This window comes from Urocitellus parryii, chromosome 5, assembly GCF_045843805.1.
Source record: "Urocitellus parryii isolate mUroPar1 chromosome 5, mUroPar1.hap1, whole genome shotgun sequence".
NCBI lineage: Eukaryota > Metazoa > Chordata > Mammalia > Rodentia > Sciuridae > Urocitellus > Urocitellus parryii.
In genome coordinates, this window is record NC_135535.1 from 71608132 (window position 1) to 71634991 (window position 26860).

At 33.4% G+C, this 26860-nt stretch overlaps 1 protein-coding gene across 6 annotated transcripts; it reads right to left on the reverse strand.

Annotated features, from left to right (window-relative positions):
• On the reverse strand, positions 1 to 26822 carry Irak4 (interleukin 1 receptor associated kinase 4). Of its 6 annotated transcripts, none has more exons than XM_026401436.2 (12): positions 26734 to 26822; positions 19931 to 20100; positions 17692 to 17837; positions 16715 to 16897; positions 15918 to 16078; positions 14996 to 15060; positions 9463 to 9577; positions 8948 to 9057; positions 4329 to 4512; positions 3429 to 3491; positions 190 to 348; positions 1 to 60 (listed from the first exon to the last, which is right to left on the reverse strand). In XM_026401436.2, exons 2-12 carry the CDS (start codon positions 20089 to 20091, stop codon positions 25 to 27), a joined length of 1383 nt encoding a protein of 460 aa, XP_026257221.2. In that variant the 5' UTR covers positions 20092 to 20100; positions 26734 to 26822; the 3' UTR covers positions 1 to 24. The 6 variants fall into 6 exon arrangements, with proteins under 6 accessions (XP_026257221.2, XP_026257222.2, XP_026257223.2 ...); XM_026401437.2 differs by having other exon boundaries at positions 25807 to 26822; XM_026401438.2 differs by lacking the exon at positions 3429 to 3491.
• Positions 26823 to 26860: the final 38 nt, after the last annotated feature.

Consider the following 26860-nt stretch of genomic DNA (forward strand, 5'->3'; position numbering starts at 1 on the left):
TATAGGGTCCTTTCCTTTACAGTTTTAAGAAGTTGTCATCTCTTGCAGCAGCTGTTGGACCTTTTAAAAAGAAAGAAAAAATGAAAAACTACATTACACAGCTGGTTTGAAATGTACATTTAGGAAAAAATGACAAACCTCATCCCCTTTATTCCCTTTACTTTTTATATGAGTGCAAAGAATTGGTACCTTCTTAATGTCTGGTCTCTTATTTTTCTTTTCATGAAGACATTGACTAGCAATAGAGTACATAGCTTCAACTGAAGTGGAATCAACATCATTCATCTTTACATCAATATAATCTTCAATTGTCTTTTCTTCATCTTCAATTTCTTCTTTAATATCTAGCTTAAAAATGAGTGTTAAAATTCTGTTAGCTTCAAATACAAGAGAAATAAATTAAATATCAATTTTAATTATTTAAATTAACCTATGCTTTTACTATCCTTTCACTGTCTTTTTTTATAGCACTTTTAAGAAGGGAAGATACTGGGCTGGGGTTGTAGCTCAGTGGTGGAGTGCTTGCCTTGCAAGCTTGAGGCACTGGGTTCAATCCTCACTACCACAAAAATAAATAAATAAACAAACAAACAAATAAATAAATTTATAAATTTAAAAAAGAATGGAAGATACACAGAACAAACATTAAATATTAAACCCCCTAAATACTTTAACCTCTTGCCTTCTAATTTTTGCATTTACATGTGAGCTAATTGCTTATGTGTTCCCATTAGTAGCAGTTAATAGGCAGGCAGGGCAGAGTTATCTGCCTCATGATGTGCTTCTGCTAATGCAATTCCAACTCCTAGACACATACATCCCTCCCTGCATTTGAAAAACTTCTCTATAGGTACTTAGATTGTTTCATCAAAGAGAAAGAAAGGAGGGGGCATAAGGGAGAAGCCAGGATGAAAGAATAATGAATGAGGATAGAAGTCTAGGACCATGGTGGTACAGTGGTAGCTCCCAAAACATGTCTATGTCCTAATTCCTGGAACCTGTGAATGTGACCTTATCTGGAAAAACTACATCTTTGTAGACATAATTAAATACCTTTTTTTAAGAGAGAGGAGAGAGAGAGAGAGAGAGAGAGAGAGAGAGAGAGAGAGAGAGAGAGAATTTTTTAATATTTATTTTTCAGTTTTCGGTGGACACAACAGCGCATGCCAGGCAAGCGTGTTACCGCTTGAGCTACATCCCTAGCTCATAATTAAATATCTTAAGAGGAGGTCATGCTGGATTTTCCAGGTGGCCACTAAATACAATGACAAGTGTCTGTATATGAACAAAAAGAGGAAAAAAGATATATAGAAGACAATGTGATTACAGAGACAGAGACTGGAGTGGTAGAGACATAAGTCAAGGAATGCCTTCAGAAGGCAGAAGAGGAGCCTCAACAATGGTAAGGCACTAAGCAACTCAGTGAGTCCCTGTCTCGAAATCAAATACAAAATAGGGCTGGGGATGTGGCTCAATGATTGAATGTCCCTGAGTTCAATCCCCAGTAACCCCCCTCCCCAAGAAAAAGAAGGTGGAAGAGGAAGAAAGGATTCTCCCCTGGACTCTCCAGAGGGAGCACAGCCTTGCTAACACCTTGATTTCAGACACTTGGCGTCCAAAAGTGTGACAGAATAAATTTCTGTCACTTTAAGTCTTCTACTTTATGGTATGTTTTACAGCAGCTCAAGAAAACTAGTACAGATGTAAAAGATTACTTATAAGAAATAGAATGTAAAGATAAGAAAATTTTCTCTAGTGACATAAGGGCTTATTAAAGCATCACACTCTGGGCTGGGGATGTGGCTCAAGCGGTAGCGCGCTAGCCTGGCATGCCTGCGGCCCGGGTTCGATCCTCAGCACCACGTACAAACAAAGATGTTGTGTCCGCCGAAAACTAAAAAATAAATATTAAAATTCTCAAAAATAAAACAAACAAAGCATCACACTCTTAGCTTTATATGTGCATTAAAATCTTATTATTTTATATTGATACCATATTCAAGCCTTAAGAATGGGTGAAAAAGTATAATCTTCCCTTAAGTTTTATGATGTTCACTATTAAATGATGAAGTATAAAACTTGTGACTAAGAGAGATTCTGTACTTTTCTGTATTACATCCTCACTTAATTTGAAGTTTTGAGGCTCTTATACATTCTGAAGAGGAAAAAGATTTAGGTAATAGGATAGAAAAAGTAGGCCTTTAGACAGGTAAGCCTTGCCTAAAAAGTTTAAGCTGCAAGTTAGTAAAACACTGAGTTCCATCTTTTGCCCTCTGTACCTCTTTTCTCTGCCCTCCTCTATTTTTAATCTATATATTTTATATAATTCAATTCACACCCAAAGCTTTATCTATGACTTAATTAATGACTCAAAAATAGCATCTCCAATCCAGGATTTTCCATCAACTTCCAATAACCAATTAAACAGATAATTTTATTTCTCTGATTAAGACAAAATTTTACTTTTTAATGTGCCACTTAAAATTTTAAATATTACTAAAACAATAACTTTAACATTGTATCTATAAATATACTGATATGAAATATTATATTGCATGTATTACTGCATGATTGCATTACCAATATACCATGGAGAGCTTTATGATGTACATTTTTATAATGGAAAAAATATTATAACATACAGATACTTTACTTATGGTTTCCACAAAAAGGTATGGCACCAGATCCTTGAGCAAATAAATCAATCCCTTTGATTTTCTAATTCCAATTCTAGCTACATAATCTGGTATATGAATATTTCTGATATGATTGTACCGGTTTGTCCCATTTGGATACATAAATTCCAATGAAATCAGTATGGTTATTTATCCAAGTTTAAGAAAAACTTATATATGATATTTCCATCACTCTTTAATTTCATACAAATTTCAAAATTCTTAAAACTTGTGACATAGAAAAAAAAGAAGGGCATAATTTTCCTCTAGTTTTATTTATCATTCAGCTAACTTACTTATAAATTGTCAATGAAATGTCTAATATATAAAATTAGATAATGTTTTCTAAAACTTTATAAATATAATATAAATAGAGAACGTTTACAAGCAATCCTATTCTGATACAAATTTAAATGTAGTCATTTCTTTCTGAGCTAGAAAACTGTTAGTAACCATCCTGGAAAGTAAGGAATTAAGGTAAACTGGAGAAGATCTCAGAAATCATTTAGTTATATTCTAATTTCACTCACAAAGAATGTATAAGTGACCGTTCTAGGCTTCACAAATATTTCATGGCAGAGTTGAGATTAGAAATATTTAATGCTCTTTCCATATATCATTATGTATTGCCAGTAGAAATACTTGTAAAATAAAATTCCATTTCTAGATGTCAAATTTACCCATACATAGTAAATATTTAGACAATAAATGCAAAGAGAAAAGAACTAGAAAAAAATTGAATCTTTCAGTTACTAATAACTGAGGTTCACGGTGTTCATCCACAGCTGGAAGTCCAGTGATTATTTCTAGTAAAACCTATGAAGAAAAAAATCCATTAATATAACACTTAGGATAACATAAAAACTAGAAGGAATATGAATCTTGATTATGAGATCTGGTTAATATTTTCTGTACAAAATGTATAACTTTTGGTATTAAAGCAGAAAGAACACAAACCATGGGCATTTCTCATCACCTTCCTTCATGGGCACCTAGGATCCCACCATGCCCCCATAAGCAATTCTTTCCTATTATCAACTTGTAAAAGAATCAGTCCAATCAACATGTGTTCTGGGAATTCCTAATCCTTCTCCAGTCTTTCAGGGTATTCTTCACAAGAATAAAGAAAATTAAATTTGATTATCTAATCCCAATTCTCTGGCTCTTAGAAGAATCTTATGTTCTAAACACTAGACATATTCTACAATCCCATGCCTTAATGGTACAGTGCAATGAAGTCAACTTTCCATATGTGAAATATATTTGAAAAAGATTAGATGAAGAAAAAGCCCTTAATATCTCCAACACTCACACTCTGTTCCTTACCCAATCTTAGTAACTATTAAGAACAGACTAGTAGATCAGAAAATGCCAAGAAAATGGAGACTAAAGAACATATTGTATGACATGACTCATTCTATACATTGATTTTAATTTAAGCTCATCCAATTCACAAAAAATCATTTATTGCAACAATTAAAAAAAACCTCAAAAATATCATACATTGGGAGACATTTTCATAAACTTTCTGATATAATCAAAGGTTAATGTAAATGATTAACATCTTAAACACAAAAGCTAAGCAAGATAGGTATATTAAAATACTCTTTTAATTTCGTACTTGTAGAAGAATGATTATTGTATGTAACTTACCACACCAAAGCTGTAGACATCAGATTTGGGTGTTATTTCTCCTCGTAAAGCTTCAGGTGCCATATAAGCTGTTGTGCCCACAATTCTGCTAGTCATGACTGTCTGGGCAAACTTCTCAGAGGCCCGTGCAAGTCCAAAATCTGATATTTTGGCAGTAAAGTCTTCATCTAGTAAGATATTTGCACTACAAAAATGTAAAATGTGGAGAAAAAATGTTTTCTTCCCAAGGAAGTCAAATAGTTCCTTAGATATATGAAAGTATATATGCACACATATATATACACATATATTTACATTGTTTGCCATTTTATTGGATATATCATAAAAGCATGAAATTTGTGTAAATATATCTAGGATTCATATTACAGTCAAATAGAAAGAGGAAAAACATTTAGGAGAATAAAAATGAAATAGAAATTTCCATGCTAGTGAGAGAGATTTTCATAAATATTTCACAAATAATTAAAAAATTTTTAGTTATTGATGGATCTTTATTTTATTTATTTATATGTAGTTCTGAGAATTGAACCCAGTGCCTCACACATGCTAGACAAGGGCTCTATCACTGAGCCACAACCCAGCCCCATAAATAATTTTTTATATGAAATTTTAGTCAGCTTTTTGCTGCTGTGACTAAAAGACCTGAGAAGAACAATTTCAGAAGAGGAAACCATAACACAGGGTAACTTCCCAGTCTTCCAAAGTGCCATTTTTTTTCTTTGTGGTTATGGGGATTAAACCCATGGAACTTGCACATACCAGGCAAGTGATTGCCACTGAGCTATATTCCAGCCTTCAAAGCACCATTCTAACAAAATTTTAATTTTCTTATTGAGAAATAGTATTTGTGCATCTTTGTGGGATATATTAATTATTCAATATATACAATATATAATAATCAAATCAGGGTAATAAGCAGTCCTATCTCTTTAAACATTAATCATTTTTAAGTTTTGGGAATCTCATACTCTTCTAGTCATTTCAAAATGTATCACAGTGTTATTTTAACCTCTAGTTACCCTACTGTGCTATAGAAGAACCAGAAGTTATTCCTCCACTCTGTTTTTTGGTGCCCTATGAACTTCCTTCTCCCCTTCCCTTCCAAGTCTCTAGTGACAATTACTCTTTTCTGTTCTTCTATGAGATTGACTTATTAGTTTCCAAAAATGAGTGAAAATGTGGTATTTGTCTTTCTGTGTCTAGCTTTAAAATAAATTGAAAACACCATTCTTAATTCCTTTCCTAACAATACTCAATTCACTTAAAAACAAATTTCTAAAGTTATCTCAATTATTTATTACTCTGAACTATTTTTGTACCATCTGGAATCTTATAAAGGGTAAAATTATGTATAAAAGACATTAATGAATTCGTGACAAGCATCCATTTATATATTCATATTTTCATTCAATAAAACCTTATTGAAAAGACTTTGTTTTATAGTATTTAAACTTGGTGATGAATATGTGGTGAATCTTAGAACTTTATCTGTGGAAAAAGCATATGAAAAATTAAAAAAACAACAGTATTACACTGGGCTAGGGCTATAGCTCAGTAGCAGAGCGCTTGCCTAGCATGTGTGAGGTACTGGGTTTGATCCTCAGTACCACGTTAAAATAAACAAATAAAATAAAGTCATTCTGTCTATGTACAGCTACCACAAAATTTAAAAAACAGTATTACATGATGAGAATATCAGATACCAAATGCTGGAAAACCAATCATGTGCCAGGAATTACTGGGGAAATTCCAAAGAAAAGGTATAAATTATACTTTGTTTTGGAGGATTATTTGAAGTTGATGGTTATATGAAGAAAAGAAAGGCATGTCAGGGAAATGAACATATACGAAGTGATGAAAACACAACAGCATATGGTATACAGAATCAATTTAAAAACTAGTGTTCATGGAAGATGGAGTGAATTTGAACAGTATCTACAGTTTACATAGTATGGAACTGATAATTTCAGATTTATCTTTTAGAACCATAACCTGGAAGTATTGTAGTGAACAGGTGAGAACTGGTACAGACTTGTTTTACATTGACTAGGAAGGTTTGAAATAAAGCCAATAAAAGATAACAAAGATCTAAACAGAGGCAGAATAAATAGGAAGTGCACATTTTCAGGCACAGAAATTTGTGACAATAGGATATAGGGACTGAAAAGTGTTAAGTTTTGGAAATGAATAAATAGTGACTTCATTTGATTACAAAGGAAATACAGTTTTGGGAGCTATGGATGAATTATGGGTTTGTGTAAGCCACCTCAAAGCAGGGGCATTGCTCTTTTGAGATCTCTCATTTGCTCGTGATAGCAGGGGCGAAAAAATTCTGTCTTCCACAGAATTTACTGGTTCATACAGCTCTAGATTCAAACAGCTGCCTGGAGGTGAAAGAGACAGCAGTGTCCTCGAACTGAATTAAGGCACCAGGTGCCTGGAGGAGGAAGAAGTACTGCAAAAGTTGATATGCTACCAATTATGCTGTGTTCTCCTCAGCTTTACTTTGGTTTATCTTGTAGAAGTTTCTCTCATAATAAATCCCTTTGATGTGTTTGCATATAAAATAAAGCACATGGATCTCCCCTTTTTGTTAGAGATCAGACCCCACCAGGCCTGATTGACCCACTGAGCCCCACTATTAATCTACTAATTGAGTTTTTTGTCTTTATTTCTTATATTTCTTATTTTTAATCATCTCATCATCTCGAGTTTAGGTAAACTGAGTAAATGTCATGCAGGTCATGATAATACAAGAAAAAGATGTTTGGTTGAAGGGATGGTTTGATTTCTAAGATAGTGACTTACAGGCTCCAGTGGGATACTCAGGCAAGGAGTTTTAGTACAGGCACATTGAAAAATACAGTATTAGAAGCTGATGATATTGACTTGAGAGTCACCTAGGCTGCCCTTAAAGTAAACTGCCAGGCTGTCTTAAACTTGCAATCCTCCTACCTCAGCCTCCCCAGTAGCTGTGATTACAAGCATACACCACTGCACCCAGCTCCACTTCTTTATCTTAAAAGAACCTTAAACACAACATTTACAAAAGAGAATTTATATTTTCACTTTCCCCAACACCACTCCAACAGAGACCTCTTTCTATATAAGTGAATCATGCCACAATGATTCCAGAGTACAATTCTGGATGTCATAATTCCAAGAGTTATTCCTGATATTTTCCCCCCTTCACTGCCAAGATATCAGCAAAGCATGCCATCTTAATCTCTCCAATTTGCTCACTTCTCTCCAAATTAACTGCCATGACCAAGACTTGTATGGTAGCCTACTAACCACCCCTTCTTACAAACTGTTCTCCATACCAGAGTTACAATGATCTTGTAAAACTTACATATTATGTCACTTCCTTACTATAATTTTAATAACATCTAATTACATTTAAGATTTAATCACATATAAAACCTTACCTTGCTCTATCAGGCCCTATAGGTCTTAACTCCCTATCTATTTAATTTTATTTCAACTCCTGCATCCCTTCACTTTCTACATAACAGTCAAACTTTATTTCACCTCAACTCATTGAACTCCTATATTCCTTCCCACTACTGATCTTACAAACATGGTTCTTTCTGTTTGTTCTCTCCATCTTCTATAGCTGCCTTCAAACTGTTCTTGCTTATTTCCTACTCATTCTTTGGATGGAGATAATATATTTCACATATACATACTCATACACACTGAACCTATACTAAATACTATGATTCTATTATTATTTTGTGATTATTCAATTGATGTCAAGCTCTATATATGCCACTTTTGCTAAATTGCATCATCTACAGTACTTAGTATATAGCAGGTTAATATTGAACTAGAGAAATATAAATACATGTGATGGTTTAGATATGAAATATATCATGTGTTGCAGGCTTGGTCCCCAATAAAGAAACGTTTAGAGGTGGGGATTTTGGGATCCTCAGGAGTACTCTGACCTCATCAACTGACTGATCTATTGAGGGATTTGTAGATAAGGGCATTAATGGGAGGTAGGACCTAGTTGGAAGAAGTAGGTTACTGGGGTATGCCTTGCAAGGGTATTTCTTCTGACTCCTTCCTTAGTCCCTCTCTCTGCTTTCTGCTGCCATAAGGTAAGCAGTTTTGTTCTGCCATGCCTCAGGCCCAAAGCAACAGAGCCAGCGGATCATGGCCTGAAACCTCTGAAACAGTAAGCCAAAATACATCTTTCCTTTTCTAGTTGTTCATGTTAAGTATTTTGTCACAATAATACAAAGCTGACATAATACTTAAGAAGAAAGAGAACTGAAAAAGTACTCACGGAGGATGAAGGTGATTCAGAAAAGAGTAATAATCCAGAAACTAACAAAGAAACTATTTTCCACAAGGCAAAAGAGTTCAAGAAGAACAGAATAACATAATGTCAACAAATAAAGGGAAAAAAGTCAAGTAGGATGAGTACTAGAAATAGGTCATTGGATTTGAAATAAAGCAGATTACAGATGTCCTCAGTGAGAAGAGCTTTCATGGACTTTTGGAGAATGTATCCAGTTGCTTCAGGTTAAGACATGCATGTGAATAGTGAATAAACACAGTGACAACAAATTAAAGACGGCTTTCCAAAAACTTTTCACAGCTGCATTTACCTTTTAATATCTCTATGAATATGATGGTTTTCATGTAAAAAACTGATTCCATTAGCTGCACCCTGAGTAATCCTGCATCTTGTGTGCCAAGAAAGTGGTGGAGTACCATCCTTATGAAGAAACAAACCAATTAAAAAAAGAAAAAAAAAATCTATAGAAAATATGTAACTCAATATTTTTTCTAGGTAATAACTGAAAAATGCTATCACTAAGAATTTAGGTCTATAATTTTTTAAGTTATTAAAATATGTCTAAATAAGATCAAATGGAGGTTAGCATTTCTTATTTGAAGATAAAAATATATAAGAGCATTTCAACATCTAACCTTGACTAGTAATTTTAGGTGATCGCCTAACAGACTGGCAATCCTACTTGTTTACATATCAACTAGACAGCTTTTATAGAGCAAGAAAAATATTAAGATTAGTGTAATTTAAACGATCCTGTACAAAGTAAATATTAATATTCTAGCACAGAAACAGAAGCCAAATGATATGATGAACAAAATATCTTACCAAGCAACACAGTCTGTCTAGCAATGAACCGTTGGGCATGTAAACGTATACTAAGCAGAGATCATCGCCATCACTTGAGAAACCAAGTAGTTCTACCAAATTTTCATGTTGACACCTATGACAAAAAATTTTCCATGTAGATCATTATAATATCTATTTGTAAATATTCAATTTAGTGTTTCAACAGAAAAAAGATCAAGAAAATAGTATGTTGCCAGTGAAGAAAATGAAAACGGCCTCATTCATGTAACTGCTTAAGTAAAAATACATTTTTGCTATATGTTCAAGAACTTTTCATGGAAGCAGTTTGTTTTTCTGTTTAAATATAAGTGATGTTTAGCCTTTATTTCCATATTAATAAGGCTTTTTACCATTGATTAAATGAAGGAATGTATCTTTTTGAAGAGATTTATATTCTGTAAATAAAAATTGGTTGTAACAATAAAGTTGGGTTCTAACTACAGTTGTATTTATAAATTTTTTAATTCAATTCATATTTGAGATTTTTTCTTTTTGTAGAGTATCTGAATATATAAGACTTCTCATTATTTAAATGTATATTTGGAGTGGTTATATTTCACATATTCTGATTTTACAATAATACTGTTAAAAAGTTTTGCAAAGGTTTACTTTTGGGAATTTGGAATGAGAGTGTGAAATATTACTTAAGAAAAATTCTATTCACTTAGTTTCAAAATTTGCTATTCTAACCATCTCATTATATTTTGTGTCTTCAGTGTTCACTAAGTTGTTAAAAATAATCAGATATTGAGATGGTAGAGATAAAGATTTTTAAGATATGCTTTCTGCCTTCAGGTGGATCAGTTCTCTATAACAAAAATAATTAATAATTAGTGTGTATGTAGATTTTCTATAGGATGTTTTCTAATTTTGGTTTATCTGGTATTTTCCAATGAAGCTTGAGGATAAATGTCCCCCAACCAACATACTACTAAAGTGAAGGCAGGGTTGTTAGGATTTCACATCTGAGGTGAGGAGCTGGTTGTTATCTTAATTTTGATTGCCTGGTTAAAGTGTTGTTCTGTCTTTGCTGTATAGCTGTTTTCCTCCTTGCAACTAATAGGCGATCTCTGGGGAAGGTACTTCCAGATTATGTAGTTACTTTGCCCCTTATCAAACATCTCAAAATAATCTTAATTATGATAATTGCAAAAAATTTCAGTTCTATATTGTGTTCCATGTTTATCAGCATTTTACTCTAAGGAATTGATCTCTTGTTATTTATCTTTCTAGCTAGCTATCATCCATGAAACTGTATTTCAAGGGTAGACTCATAGATTTCTGTTTCATAAAGTGAGTTATAATCTTTACTATATTGATTTTTAAATTATCTGAGATTAGACTTGGGAGAGTCCTATAAAGTATGAATACTGTGTCTTATTATGAGGCCCACAACACTTTCTGAGCACTTCTTTCTTTTTTGCAAGCAAGGCATTCTAGACTCATCTTGTACCTTCTCTGCCCTTATCCCTGGTATCAGCCATTTCTCTAAGGATTCTGGTTCTTTTTAAAAAGAATGGTATTTAGAAACTGAGATTTGAGAATTCCGTATGCTTCATTTTCTTCACTGGCAATGCCATTTTTTCCACAGAAGAATTTTACTTAAATTAACAGTAGTAAAAATGTAAAAATTAAATTTTAAACATGAATTATGCAACAAAAAAAACAGGAAGTATCTCCATTAGCAAACAGACTAACAAATTCTCAGACACTCAGATACTTTCTGAGGCATATCAAAACACCTACATCAAAAGTTGCATTCATTTGAGAGGTATCAATACATTTTCAGTGCTGAGACTATTTGTAGCACTTACAGTATATACAAAGCAGCATTATACTACTATAGTTCACATTTGATAAACACAAATTTAAGCTTTATGCCACAATTTCCCAATTCAACAAACAGCTAATGCAATGACAATTACTCATTCTATTTTTTTTTTTCCTTGCACATGGGATAGCCACATCTTCTTCCTTAGAATAACAGTATGTTTTAAAATTCAAATACTTTCTATCACGGAAACTTGACCTAACTGTACAAAGGCTCCTAAACACAGTAGAGTCAAAAGTTTCTTCTTTGTAAATTCCATAAACTTATAGTTATTTCAGTACAGTTAAATACAGAAAACTACTTCAGATTATTGGACAATAAAATTCTGTATGTCACTACCTGTATTTAAGTAGGAGCATACCACAACTAAAACCACAGTAAGTAAACACTCTCATCTCCTCCACTGCTTTTTCGGGGGGCCTTTTCCAAGTCATAGGAGCTAGTTTACATGGATACCACTGGATTTCAATCTATCTCTGATAGTTTCTTATTAAGAGTTTTTAAACTTAATTTTCAAAAGCCTACCATTCCAATCACCTAGGGTTTTTTTTTTCCTTTTCTCTTCACTAACTAGATGAAATATAAAATGTAATGCTTCCAAATTTTATAAACATCCTGTGTTTCATTAAAAGGATTAATGGTATCTAAAATACCATTAGTGGGTAAGATATTAACCAAAAAAATGAGATTAAGAATATTTTAGAGAGCACTGTTTTCATAACTAGAAAAGTTATAGATTCATAATGAATACAGATATACTAATATCTTAACCCTGCTGATTTATAATGTCAGTAGTACAGCAAGTGCATGCAGGAAAGAAAAAGAAAATTTCAGGAGAAAAGTCTACTAAAAAAAGTTTTGGATGATGCCTGAAACACAAAAGAATTTTATAGTGCTTATAAGCACCATCATTTTTTTTTCCCATCCAAATAGTTCAGATTTTCTTCCCATATCAAATTTTGTTCTGGAAATAAAAAATTTTCAGTCTGAAAACTGTTAAAAAAATTCATTAGGTAATACATCTTATTAAATTTCAGATTTCACGTATCAAAGCAATGTGAACCATGTGTTTTCTTTTATAGTAACATTTTTTTTATAGACTGAGTACAAAATTGGGGAAATATTCATTTAAAATAATTGATACACTTTTCTGTTTAAGACATCAAACCCAAAAATAAAAAAAAAAGAAAATAGTATGTTATATATCAAATATATATCTATGTCAATTATATAACCATAATTTTCTGTAAATGGTTCTCTCTTCTGAAATACTGATCAATGTTAGAAGCAAAACCTCTTTCTATTTTATAGTGAAAATTCAATAATTTGGCTCATTAGAACTTGTCATAAGTTGGTTAAAGATTGGGTTGATGCCTGTATTTGTTCAGTACAATTTTCAATAGCAAAAAGAAGACTTTAAGAAGTCTGCTCAAACTTTTATAATACTCTCAAGAATTCTCTAACACACCAAAATATTTTATCACACACTAAAGCACTGATTTATAGGCCAGATCTTTAATCACATCTAAATTATACATGTCTGATCTTTCATCACATCTGATTGTCTGTTTTTTTTATATATATATACCTGAGGGTAATAAAACTGAAGAGAAGTTACAGTATAACAAAACTTCATGGATCTCTGGTTCAGCTTAGAGAAAACAGAGCTGAGTTCAAAGTCAAGTTGAAAATCTAGCTCTGCTACTTCTTAGATATGTGACCTGTAGCAGGTCAACAACCTCACTGAGACTCAGCTCCTTTATTTGCTAAATGCAGAAAATAGTAGCTAATTGGTAATATGAACACTTATAATTAAATGAATAAATATACAAGAGCCTAGAAACATACCTGGCACATATGTACTCCTTCCAAGTGCTTACTCACTTTGTTCATTCAAAATGCTTGATACTTCTAACATTTCCTTATAGCAAATAAATTATCTCTACCTTCATTAATATTTTAAGAAATATAAATTTAAAAAATAATTGTTTCATTTTCCACCAAACTGGCACATTTTAAATATTAGTAGTTAACATTTACTGAATTTATACTATCCTTAAGGTATTGTGATGATTTACTTGCTTTGTTTCATTTAACCTTCACAAGAGGGTAATATTATCCAATTTTACAGATTAGAAAACTAATGGACACAGAGTAAAGAAACTTGGTCAATGTCATTCTATTAGTAAGGATCAGAGATTGGCACATATCAAAAAAAATAGGCAATGGTGATTAGGTAGCAGTGATATTTACACTGCTAGTAGAAGTAAAATGATTACACTTGGGGTAGAGGGTGTAGCTCAGTGGTGGATCATTTGGTTAGCATGAGTGAGACTCTGGGTTCAATCCCCATCATCAGAAAAATTAAATAAATTACCATTACTTATCTATAAAAAGTCATTTGAACATGTATTTGGAAAGTATTTAGAAAGTTAATGTAATCTGACCTGGTAAGTCTTTTTGGAATTTATCCTGATGAAATAAGCCAAAATATATTTAAACATTTAAAGATATTTGTGATCCTTAAAGGATCTTTGATTTGTAATACTGAAAATTAGAAAAAAAATCTAGTAGGACAATGGTTAAGTAAGATATGGTCTTTATAAATGACAGAATGTTACAAATAATTTAATTTTTTAAAAATTTATTTTTAATGACATGGTAAAAATGCTACCAACATCATAAAACAAGTACATCAGAATATTTGCAATGGTTACCTCTGAGTTATATATTTAAGAGTTGGTTTTGATTATTTTTTTAAAAAATTTTTTTCTATATTTCCCAGTTTATCTACTTTGAACAAATTACTTTTACAACTGGAGAACTGGAGGTATGAGTAGAGAAAACAAATTTTCTTTTTTTTCAGTGTGCATTATTTTTACTATACCTGAATCAATTTCAGTTTATTAAATATTTCTTGAGATTAACCAAATAGAATTGGTAATTTATAGCAATGGGCCTCGGGGATATAATTTGGTAAATCCCATTAAGATCCAAATCCAGAGCTCAGGCTCTGGAATCAGATCTGGATTTGAATCCTATCTTTTAACATTTACTGTCTATTTAACCTTGGGCAAGTTATTTAACACTTCTAAATATTTCTTTGTTTTAAAGGGAGGTTGTAAGAGTTGTACTGAGAATTAAATGAGTCAATATAAATAAAATATGCAACACAGTGCCCAGCATATTGCATACACTCAAATGTCAATCAGTATAAGTACTAAATACATTTCTGATTTGTTTCTCCTACCTTTCTTGATGATGTCAACAATTTCCCAGCATTCTAGGTCAAAGTATTCTAAATATCTTTGCATATAATGCTTCCCTAGTTACTTTATGATTGTTATCTAAGTGTCTATTATTCTGTAAAGTTTTTTTAAAAGTATCTCTACAATTGATCTTTCATGAATTTTGGGTGCAGAAAACATAATAATGGAAAACTGCTAAAATTCCATGTAACTTCGTTATGATTTAAAACTAACTCCTGTTTAATCTACAAGCATATGAGTGTATGCAGTCATAGAATTGAGCCAATAGTACTTATCTAAACCCTTTACTTTGATTTTATGTAACTGCATTTGGAAATATCCATAGCTCATGGTACACTTTGGTAAAGAAACCAGGTTCCTTGTACCTTAACTGGTTCTTTTCCCCTCTATCACACTGCCAAGTAATACTTACTTTGCCATTACTTTTATTTCTTGATCAAATTGTTTTTTCAATTCTTCAGTACTAATGTCTACCATCTGAAAAAATAATATGCAGTTTAATACAGTATCATTATCCATGGCTTCTAAAGCTGAAGCAGCTCAAGAAATAGCTGGCTGATCTGCTTTCGTTAAAACAATAAGGTACTATTTTCCTTATTTGTAGAACAACTGATATATAGAAATTTTAGTGTTTTGCTCAAGGTCCATGGTTTATCAGAGAACAGAAAAAAATTATGAGCCTCCCTAAGTTACTGTGAAAACAAAATAGAATGAGACTTCACTGCATAGAAATTTTGAAGTAACAGAAAACCAGTAAATTTGAATGCAAAAAGAAAATAAAATATTTGAAACATATATGAGAAAGAATGACAATGCATATATATGTGATATATTAATATTTTTAGGATATAACAACAGATTTAGAGTATAACAAATCAAAAAGTAAGGGGTGAATATGTAAATAGAAATGGGAACAAAGAATATAGACAAGAAGATTTCTAGTCTTGATATATATTTTCTAAACTATATTTTTAAATAAGAAAAGTAATACAAAATATATATATATATATATAAATTTTCTTAGTATCATTTTTATTTTGATTACTCATGAGGTACTATGTGGCGCAGGATTTCTCAATTTTATTTTGCACATCTCTCAAAATTGTATGTATGATCATATGCATGTGTGCAAAATATTTTTTTCTAGGGATGGGGTCCACACCTCTCAATTGAATTTTAAATGTTAAGGACTACCAGCTTTAGGAAGGCATTTATTAGAAGAAAATACATGGCGAAATAACATATTTCCTAAAGATTAATGTAAAGCTTGTTATATCACATACTAGGAAGCAACTATTCCTTTCATTCTTTTCCTCCTAAAAAACATTACTTACAGCTGCCAACTTCTTCACTGCCACTGCTTTGTTGTTCACATAGCCTTTATATACAACTCCAAATCCTCCCTCTCCCATTTTATTGCCACCAACAGAAATGGGCCGTTCATCAAAATTATTTGTGACATTCTTCAATTCATAAAATGAAAAACTATGAAAACCTAAAATGCCAATAAAATAAGGAAAAAGTTACTAAATACAAAGAAAATTAGTTTTAATAATTTTGATGTTTTCTCAACTTAATATTTCGTACATATGCAAATACAAAAGAAAAGACAGGAGAGATGGGATGGGGTAAAACCATGTTTAAAACACAAATTTTAAACTTTATTATGAAAATTATGCTTAGTGATCTTACCAACCAAACATTCTAGTTACTACCCAAAGTGAAGTCACATAATTTCTTTAAAAAAATGTCACTTGCAAGTTATGGAAATATTTACTTATTTTTCCCTAGTTTCTATGTTTTGTTTTGTTTTGTTTTTGTGGTACTGGTTCTCAAACCCAGATGCATGCTAGTCAAGCACTCTACCTTTGAGCTATATCCCCAGCCTACCACTTTCTATGTTGTTTTTTGTTTTTGTTTATTGCATATCTTTACCTCTAATCACTGATACTTGTTAATGCAATGAAGATAATACATAATAAATGAAGAGGGGAAAAAAAGCCCATGTTAGAGCTATTGCCAGTGTGCCTTTGACAGCTAAACAAATGAAAGAAGGAGAAATTTATTTTAAAACAGTGATTGTCATCATGACAAATTTACTAGTAAAGAGAGCAGTGAAAATGTTACTTACGTGTATCACTAAATTCTAAACTTTTATTTTCTGGACTTGAAGAGTCAGGTAGCACATGGTTTTGTTCAAGATTCTGCACAGGTATCACAGATGTCCTGTCTTTTCCATAGAAAGGCATCTGTTTTTGCTGAACTGTTGTAGCTTCTGTACAAGGTACAGCATGAACAGTTTTGGGAACAGCATCTGCAAAACAGAATAAAAAACAAAACAGAATAAGAAACACTTATTCCTTCCACAAGAAATTGTGTGTAAAAAAGTTCAACTAGGAACTCAGTTTAATTAATAACATTTGAATTTTCAGAGGTTGGCACTATATTTTGACAGCATACATAAGAAGCTACCTAGTAAGAACTTGTCAGTCACAATAAATATTGGTATAGTAAGGCAGTGTTTACAAAATGTGGCTCATGTGCCACCTGCACCAGAAACACTGAAGTACTTGTTTAAGAACATAGACCTTGAATCTAACTCCAGAATTTCTGACTAGGTCTGGAAAAGACCTCCTTGTTCAACAAGAACCCCAAATGATTCTTATGCACAATAAAGATTGAGAACCACTGGTATAAAGGGCGTCAAAGGGAGAAAGTTAAGGTTATAAGGAAGATAACTAGACACTAACACACTACAATGCAGTGTGGGGAAATCATGATGATAGAGTGTCATCAAAGTGGAATTTGAAGGTGGAAAAAACAAGAGCTCAAAAGAATAATTTCCTACAGCCTACACAAGTTCTAAACTTCCCGATGGCACAGAATTATCTAATTTTAATGGTGGAGATCAGACTCACTTTAGCAGCAGTCTGAAGTGTCCTGTGTCTGCTTGTTAAAGAGTTTGGGAGAGCTGAAAGAATGAAAGGAATTCTTAAATGAAAGGTTCATTTAATATGAGAAAGAAAGTAAGAGTAAGTAGAAATGTTTCCATTTCTGCCATTTGTCTTTCTACCCTAATTGTTGATACCCTGGTCACACTCAGTTTACCTGGAAGCAAAAGACTTGCAGGAGCAAAAAACTCATTTTGGATCAAAAGATCCACAAGATCACCAACTGTGCAATTTGTGGTACCCCAGTCAAACAGTAATTCACAAGTGGGACTTTTTCCAGTTTGAAGTAATGCTTCAAATCTCCTTAAAAGCAAGTAACAAAGAAACAAATTAGGATATAATTTGAGTTCATATGAAAACAGGAATTAGCCTCCTTTCTCCTTGTCTTGCTTACAGAACCTCCTATAAAATTAAAGGGAAGGGATAGCAGGAGAACAAGCAAAAATTACCACAAGCCAGGAAGGAGAGGCAGGAGAAAAGATGCTGAAGATAATAATAAAAGTTAACATTTACTGAGTACGTAGTGGGCTACAGGATGCAAATGCATGAACTTGTTTAAGGATATTATGATTACCATTTTAATTAACTAATGAGAAATCCAAAGTTGGACTGGTAGAGTAACCAGTCCAGGGTCACACAGCCAATAAGATACATCCAAGGTGAGATCCAAATTCAGATTTCTCTTCTCATAAGGATGTACTTTCAACATATATTACTTCCTTCATGACTTATTAACTAAATTAATTTTTATTTATTTAACTTTAAAAATAAATCCACCTTCTTAATTAAACAAATAGAATATGTACACATTCAGGAAATTACTCCTTTGATTTTAACTATATTTAATATTTAACTAAATTGAAAGAAAACAGAGCCTTTTTTCATTCAGTACTTTAAAATTAAAAATTAGTTTCATGAAGTAACATTTAAAAACTTAATCAATATAACTTTCTCTGTTTTTCCTCCAACTATTTTATTTGGAAAATTTCAAACCTACAGAAAAGCTGAAAGAATAATGCAATGACCAACCATTTACCTACCCTTTGTCTAGATTCACCAACTGCTAACATTTTGCTAATCTGGGTTCTTGACCATACTGGTTTTTCAATATCTGTGAGTGTGACAATGTTTGAAGTGTAAAACAGATGTCTTGCATAATGTCTCACAATCTATATTTACCTTACTACTTTCTCATGATTAAATTCAGGTTAAAATTTTCGGTAAGAACACTACATAGGTGACAATGTACCCTTCTCACTGTGTCATATTCAGAGGTTAAAAAAAAAATGTCATTTTGTGTCATTACTGTTGATCACTTGTTTAAGGAAGGTTTCTTTATGATAAAAGTAACTTTTCCCTTCTTAATTAAGTAACTTGAGAGTAATATGTGGATATCTTGTATATCTGTTCATCAACAATCTTTATCTTACGCTTTTAAGTTCAATGATGAACCAATTATCATTAGCGGTTGTAAATTTGTAACTTTCTGATTTTATCATTATTTTAATCATTATTTCCTGGCATTATTCTCTAAAGAAGAGCTTTTTTCCTATCCCCCTCCCACAACTATCAAGTTTTAAATACTAATATCAACAAACTATCTTTAAAAAGTAGCTTTCACTTTTTGAACTTGATGCTTTCACAAGTAATTTAAGATGTTTAAGCCTTCATATCAGCAAATATTTTCTGGAAGGACTAATACAGGTGTCAAGGCTTTAGATTCTTTGCCAGGTGATTGTTGAATACCAAAAATAAATTTCCTTTTCTTTTGCTTTCAAAGACAGATTTTGACATAGGTCTTAATTGTAGTGACTGACAAAAAAAAAAAAAAACCAACATATTTTACACTAAGAAAAAAATGAGTACAAACAAAGAATGTTAATCATGTGAAGCTACTGTTGAAAAATTCTGGGTATGATCTAAGAATTACATTTGGAGATATGAACACTTACAAGTTAACAGCCTTAAAATCAATTTGAAAAACTGCCAAAATACATTGGTAAGGGTGCTTAGAGATTCACACACTTAAAAGTTTAAACTCCAGAATTTTACTAGATTTTTACAACAGTCTTATGTTCCTTCAATCTGAAAATTCAAAGTGTAAAACAGAGTGACAGAGAACTAGAGCAAAGGTGAGACTCTTTACTCTAACTCAAAAACTTATTTTCAAGATCACAATATTAGCCCAGCTGACAAGTTGAAGAATGAAGCAAAAATTGCAAAAGGAAAAGAAGAAAACAAAAAGGGGTGACTTATTACCCACAATAGAGAAGTTCACTTTCTGAATTCAATGAGTCAATAAAATTAAAGGGAAGGGATAGCAGGAGAACAAGCAATTAATAGGTATTTCTACCTACTAATGTAAAAATTTCAAAAGAAAAAGAATTTTATGTTACCTTATGTGAAACTGATTGTATCTATCATCACCAGATGGTTTTTTAATAGCTATAGCTAATTTCTTCCATCCTTCTTGAGGATCAATAAAATCTGACAACTTTCTAATTAGGCCAGCATTGAGGCAGCGCACATACGTTGATGGTGTTATGGGTTTGTTCATCTTCTATTCCTGAAATATGAAAAAATTCTCATTAAAATTTTACAGTAGTTTTGGAGGTGACATCTGTGAGCTCATATATCATACTTTGCTATACTGCACGAAATGTTGGCAACTGATTATAACACAACAAAGCAACACTCCAAGGTCAACTAGTTGATGTCCTAAGAAGAAATCCAAATTAAAATGCATTTTCAAGTTGTCCTCTGGTTTTGCTTTATTTTTCCACCTATAAATATCAATAAAAACAGGAGGACTTTTTTTCTGACACTGATATTTGCCAAGTGAAATTAATACAATGCAGCAAAAATTTTAACTTTATCTGAAAAATTTCTGTGAGTATGTTTGGGAATCAAGTCTATTTATCTTTCCATTTAAAATACATTTTTTTCTATCAACACTTAACTATTAAAATCTATGCAATATTCTTTGGTAAAAGTGAAAAGTAAATATACTGAAATAATTTATAGCATTAAAAGATATATGGCCCAGATAGTTGTGGTGGCACTTGCCTGTAATCCCAGTGGCACAGGAGGCTGAAGTAAGAGGAGCACAAATTAAAGGCAGGCTTGGCAACTTAGTGAGACCCGGTCTTAAATAAAAAAATTTAAAAGGTTGGGGATGTAGCTCAGTGGTAGAGTATCCCTGGGTTCAATCCCCAGTACCACATATATACAAACACATACACAGAAGATATGGTCCATTCACATACTTTGTTAGGATGCTCTTCCTTGACCCCTTCACTCCTGCCAGCCTCACCTCCCCAACTCCTGGTATTGGGGATTAAAACCAGTGGCACTTTACCACTTATCTCCATCCCTGGTTCTTTTCATTTTTTTTTTCATTTTGAGACAGGGTATCCCTAAGTTTCTGACACTGGCCTCTGAATTGTGATCCTCCTACCTCAACTTACCCAGTGGCTGGGCTTGTAGGCCAGCCCTACCACACCCTAACCCCTACACATACTTTGAGTCCTTGAGATCTACCTCACCACAATTTTCATTCCCTACTAAGCCAAAAAATGTGGTTTGCCATTTCAACATCTCTCTAAACAGAACCTTTATTTCCTCAATCTCCCTTTTCTTCTATAACTTTACTCTGGAGATAGAAGCCAGGGATAAGTCTCACAAGTTTACTTGTTTACCAGACCTGTAGAATACAGCTGTAAAGAACTAGATAATGGAACAGACTGGTGTGAACACCAGTTTATTACATCCCTTTTCAACTGGGCATTCAATGCTATTATTTTTACTTCTCTTGTGTCATTGTTCTTAGTGACTATTTCATACTTTTACCTCTCTATGTAGCTTTAACTTTTTTCATGCCCTTCATTCTCAGTAGATGGTGATCTTTCCTTCCAATGACTCAAGACAGATATTTTTCTGTCAATTATTTTTGCTTCCCTTTATTTATTTCTTGAAAATACAAAACAATGTATTTACAGAGTAAAGAATACATTCATAGGGTAAAAATTAAAAAGTTATAAACAAGAGTAAAAAGCAAAGTCTCTGTATCATAAGCTTCTAGGTCAATATTCACTTCTTCTCTTTATCTTCCTTTGACCACCATATCTAAATAGGCTTACCTGTTCTCTACCTAGTTATCTTTCATCACTACACATATTTAGTTGTTACTTCATGAGTTTGGGGACCATACTGATTTTATGAATTAATATATACCCAGAGACTTGCACATTGTAGATACTGGTGTTCTGTGCTTATTTTAGGAATGAACAAATTATTGCTCAGTACCTTACTAGGTGAATTATGTCTTTCATTTAATCCTTTCAGTAACTAAGACAATTTTGCCACTTTTATACTGCATAGTAGTAACTGAAAGATCAGGAACTTGAACTCATTTGGAACTCTTGAGTCCAAAATTCATGCCATATAACCTTGCTTCTATAATTGATACATTGTTCATATCACTCTCTTTTCTAGAGGGACCATTCCTTTCCTTTTATTCATTTATACATTCAGCAAATATATGCATCAGGCTTTATACCAAAGAGAAAATCTTTGTTCTTAAGTTGCTCAGTCTAGCAGAGAATACAAACAATTAAAATCAATGATAAACAAAGAGGTATGTTTAGAGTGTTATGTGGCCCAGAGAAGGAGCATCAAGCAGAGGCAGTCAAAATTAGGTATATTAGGACATATTTGGTTTGGTGTCATATATTATGATATATTTGGTTGAGTGAGAGGTTAGTAGGATGAGTTAAAGGTTATGATAAACCCAAAAGGAAATTCTATATAGAAGGAACAGTCTGGAAAAAGATGAGAAAGCATGGGTTAGGCTCAAATAATATCTATTATAGCTGGACCACAAGGTGTATGTGATATAGTTAAGAGATGAAGTTGGAGAAACAGGAGGGTCAAATAATTACATGCTCTGTAGACTAAGACAAGGAGTTTAAATTAGTATTAAAAGTTTCAGAGGAGCAACTTCATGATTTTTAAGAAGGGGGTATTATATGATCTTTGTTAAGTGGATTCCTCTGGATAAAAAATTAAAGAGATCAGTCAAGGTCAAGAGACCATATCAAGGCAAGGAGACCAGTTTGAAAACATCTGCAATAATCTGGATGAGCAGAAATGAAAGCCTGAAAAAAAAGTATACTTTCAGGTAATAGACAAAAAAAAAAAAAACAAAAAAACAAAAAAAAAAAAAAACAGATGAAAAAGTTTAGAGACCAAATCAAAACAATTTCATAGCCAGGCAGAGTGGTTCACACCTGTAATGCCAGTGACTTGGGAGGCTGAGGCAGGAAGATTGAAAGTGCAAAGCCAGCCTCAGCAATTTAGCAAGGCTCTGGAGACACTGTCTCTAAATAAATAAATAAATAAATAAATAAATAAATAGCCAGGGAATGTGGTTCAGTGGTTAAGTAGTTCTGGGTTCAATCCCCCATATCATAAAAAGAAAGAAAGAAAATTCATAAGAGATCAGAGATTAGAGGAAAGGGAGAGTGAGAGAATAATGAGAGGATGCCTAGATTTTGTGAAATACCTATTTGTGGCACCATCTAGGAAAGGTGCCATCAAGTAGCTATATGCATGTCTGGAGCTTAGCAGAGTGGTTTCAGCACAGAATGCTCACTTATGTATTCTCATTTATGAATTGAGGGGCTGGGGTTGTGGCTCAGGGGTAGAGTGCTTGCCTAGCATGTGTGAGGCACTGGGTTCAATTCTGAGCACTGCATATAAATAAATTAATAAAAAGATGCATCAACATCTAAATTAAAAAAAATTTATGAATTGAGAGCATATTTGCATATACAGGTGAGAAAACAAGTTAAAAATAAATTTCCCAATTAGCAACATATAGAATGGGAAGGAACGAAGTAAAAGAAGCAATTTAAAAAGTACTTGATAAGTTATGGAGGCAAAAAGAAAATCAGGACAGTACCATATTAGATTTATAGAATGGGGACTGGTTGGTCTCCATTCTAGAAATCTAGAGAGGTCAAATAAATACAGATTAGTATGTAAAATTTGGAAACCTGAACGATAGTGGTGACTTAAGAACAGTACAGTGAACAGTGAATGAATGGTAAAAATAGATTTTCCAAGATGTCCATCTATGAAGAGAAGGAGAGGAACAGGGGAAGGGAGTTGAAGAAGAAAAAGAAGCTGAAATATGGAATCTAAAGTTGTATCAATGAACACTGCACATTAAAATCCATTGCACTCAATGAATCTTTTATCCGTATGTGATTTGGACCTTACAGACTTTATGAAAGAGTTCCAGGGACCCCAATCACATTTTGAGAGCTGCTGGTTAAGAGTTTAAGGCTTAAGCTGGTTGTTGATACAAATGAGATAGTGAAAAGATCAGTGCTGAGCAGAAGGAAATCTCTTCCTCTGAATCTAAAAAGAAGCATAGAGGGAGAGTTCCCACACAATGTCATTTCCTCTATGAAGTAGGACACAAAGTCATCTAGGGCTAAGTAAAAGCTCAAACCCCTTAAGAGCCAGCTACTCCTCTGAGTCCAACTCAGAAGGTAGTATTGGCTTTTCCTGACAATCAACTGTTTTGCTCCAAAATGTCACCTGATCATTCTTCTGTTACAACAATTATTATATTTTATTGTTTCTGTCTTCCCTGCTTGTGTATTCTCCTGGGTAGCAATTCAACCAAATTTACTTCAGCAGCTACAGAAAACATTTGTGCTGAATGAAAGGCTGATATTTTTAAATTAAGAAATCCTGTCTACATATAGATTATGCAGTTGACTCCTTCAAGTTATTTTCCCGTATTTATCCATATTTCTCTAAACTGTAAGAAATACATGATTGACAAAGCTAGAAAGGTACAAATGCTCAATAATTCTAAAAACTACAGCTAAAATGCAGGGAATTGAGAACAAAAACAGGCTATATCATGGTCAGAAATAAATTTTGTAACTCTCCTGTACCCAGATTTCTAGCTGAGATGATAGTATAGGGACATCAGGAAAAGGAAGGCCTTTCAACATCTCCTCCATAGATGTATGCCCAAAAGTTCTAAATTCCAGAATTTAAAATTTTACCTTATATTTTCATACCACCCCAACCACATATTTGGAAGAATATAAACCAAAATATTAACAGTGGTTATCTCTTGATAATTATTTTATGGTGATTTTAATTTTGCTTTTATGGCTTTTCAATAATGAAAATAAACTGTATAGAAAAACTAGAAAGTAACATCTTTTTTAAACTCCTTAAAATGTACTTTGGTAAACTATGCATTAATAGAAGTGGTGCTGGATCTATAAGTATCCTTATGATTATTTTCTCATATCACTAATTTCTATGGTGAAGACAAACCATTCATATTTTCAAATAAGACAATGAGGACAAGTATACTAGATGAGGTGGCAATATACTAAAATTGATGTCTGCTTGTGGAATCCAAATGCGTTTCTGTTCATATGCCCATGGGATGCCCCAAGAGACTTCAAAACATTTTTGTGAAATGAATCAATACAGTTTAAGCCTGTGATAAAAGGAGGGGAATGTATAGGGGTTGGAGAATGATGGACTTTGGGTTTGCATGGGTGTGGGAACAATTATTTTTTTGAATTTATTACATAACATTGTTTTTAAAAGTAATGCACAGAAATATATGTAACCTCAATATTTAGAGTAGTGTTGAAGGGTTACTGGTTGGGTACAAACAATAGATATGAGAATATAGCTGAGTTTTTCAGATGCTGGCAGTCTTATTTAATCAAGCACAGTACTTTTTAACATATTTGTAACCCTTCTAAAATACATTATTTGCTTTCATATGTTCTTAGCAAAATATGCCAAATAGTCATTAATGTTTATTTTTAAACACCTCAATATCATCACCAAATACAAAAACTGATGATAACTTCCTACAAAATTCTACAGGATAGCCTTTTCCAAACTGGGATATGTGCTGGCATATCATAAACAAACATGTATCTTTTTTAAAAAATGACTTAACTCAATGGTAAGTAATTTAAAATGTTTGGGGTATTTAAAAATTATATAATGTCATTCATTCATCCAATATTTACAGAGTGTCTCTTTGAGCTAGAAGGCTCCTGGAAATAGAGCTTTAGGACAATTGGGTGGTGGTGGGGGAGAATTAACTGCTGGAACTTATATTCTAATAAAGAAGTCAGGGAATAAGCAAATGAATGAATTCTATAGTATGTTGAAGTAAGGACACAGAAGCAGGAAAAGTCAAATTAGGAGAGTGTACCAACAATCTGATGGGAAATGCTGGCAGCTTGGATTAGTGGACACAGCAGAGAAGCTGCAGAAGATCCAGGATGCTGGGTATATTCTGCGGTAGAGCCAATAGAATCTTGTGTGCTGAAGAGGGGAGGCAGAAGATAGCACCAAGGATTTGGACTTGAACACATTTCTGACATATACTGACAGGAAGACTGTGGAAGGAGTAAGTTTGTTCTGGAAGATCAGGAGGTCAGTTCGGACAAATAGAAATCAAACTTCCCATGAATGTTTAGTATGAAAACAGGAGAATAAAAGAAATCTGAATTTTCCAACAGACGTCTACAGGATCACTACCAGAAAGGGAAAACGACAGATTTAATATCCTGTGCTTTTAAGGCGCTTGGGGCAGGCAGGTTTTTGAGATACCAATAGCGCCTAGTTTCCATTCTCAGTGGCTAAAAGTATTTTCTCAGGGTTTGCTTTTTATCCTTTGGTGTCTTTTGCTTCCAAGTCGTCACGTATGTTCCAAATCTGGTAATGTACTTATCTGATCCTACAATGCCTCTCCACTTTCTAATTGGAATCTTGAAAGCCAGAGAAACTTTTCCCCGCCACAAGTATCTCCGTTGAGTGCTGACTTGACTTCCTGGTTCCGAGGAAAAAGGCTCAGGAACACACACCCGGGGAGCCAAGAAACACAGAGTATCTGAGCCAACAAATGGCTGGGTGACGCCCCTCCACGCCACAGGTTCATGCTCTGGTTTGACGAACTTCTGGATCCCCAGGGACCCACCAAGCTCTGTCCACGACAGCCTACTTCCTAACTTTTCTGACTTTGATGGTAAGGCGATTTGCGTTCTGCGGCGGTCCCGCGACAACCCCGAGCAAAGAGAATGAGGCTCGACTCCCACAACCTTCGGAGAAGGAGATGCACAGGCCGGAAATCCCTTACCTGCCGGGGAGTCAGGTGGGAGGCACTGACCCGACACCGCCAGGCCGAGCTAGCAGCAGAACGCCAGCGCACCCGGAAGCGCTGGAGAGGGGAGGTGCCTTTCTGAAGGCCACGCCCCCTGATTCCT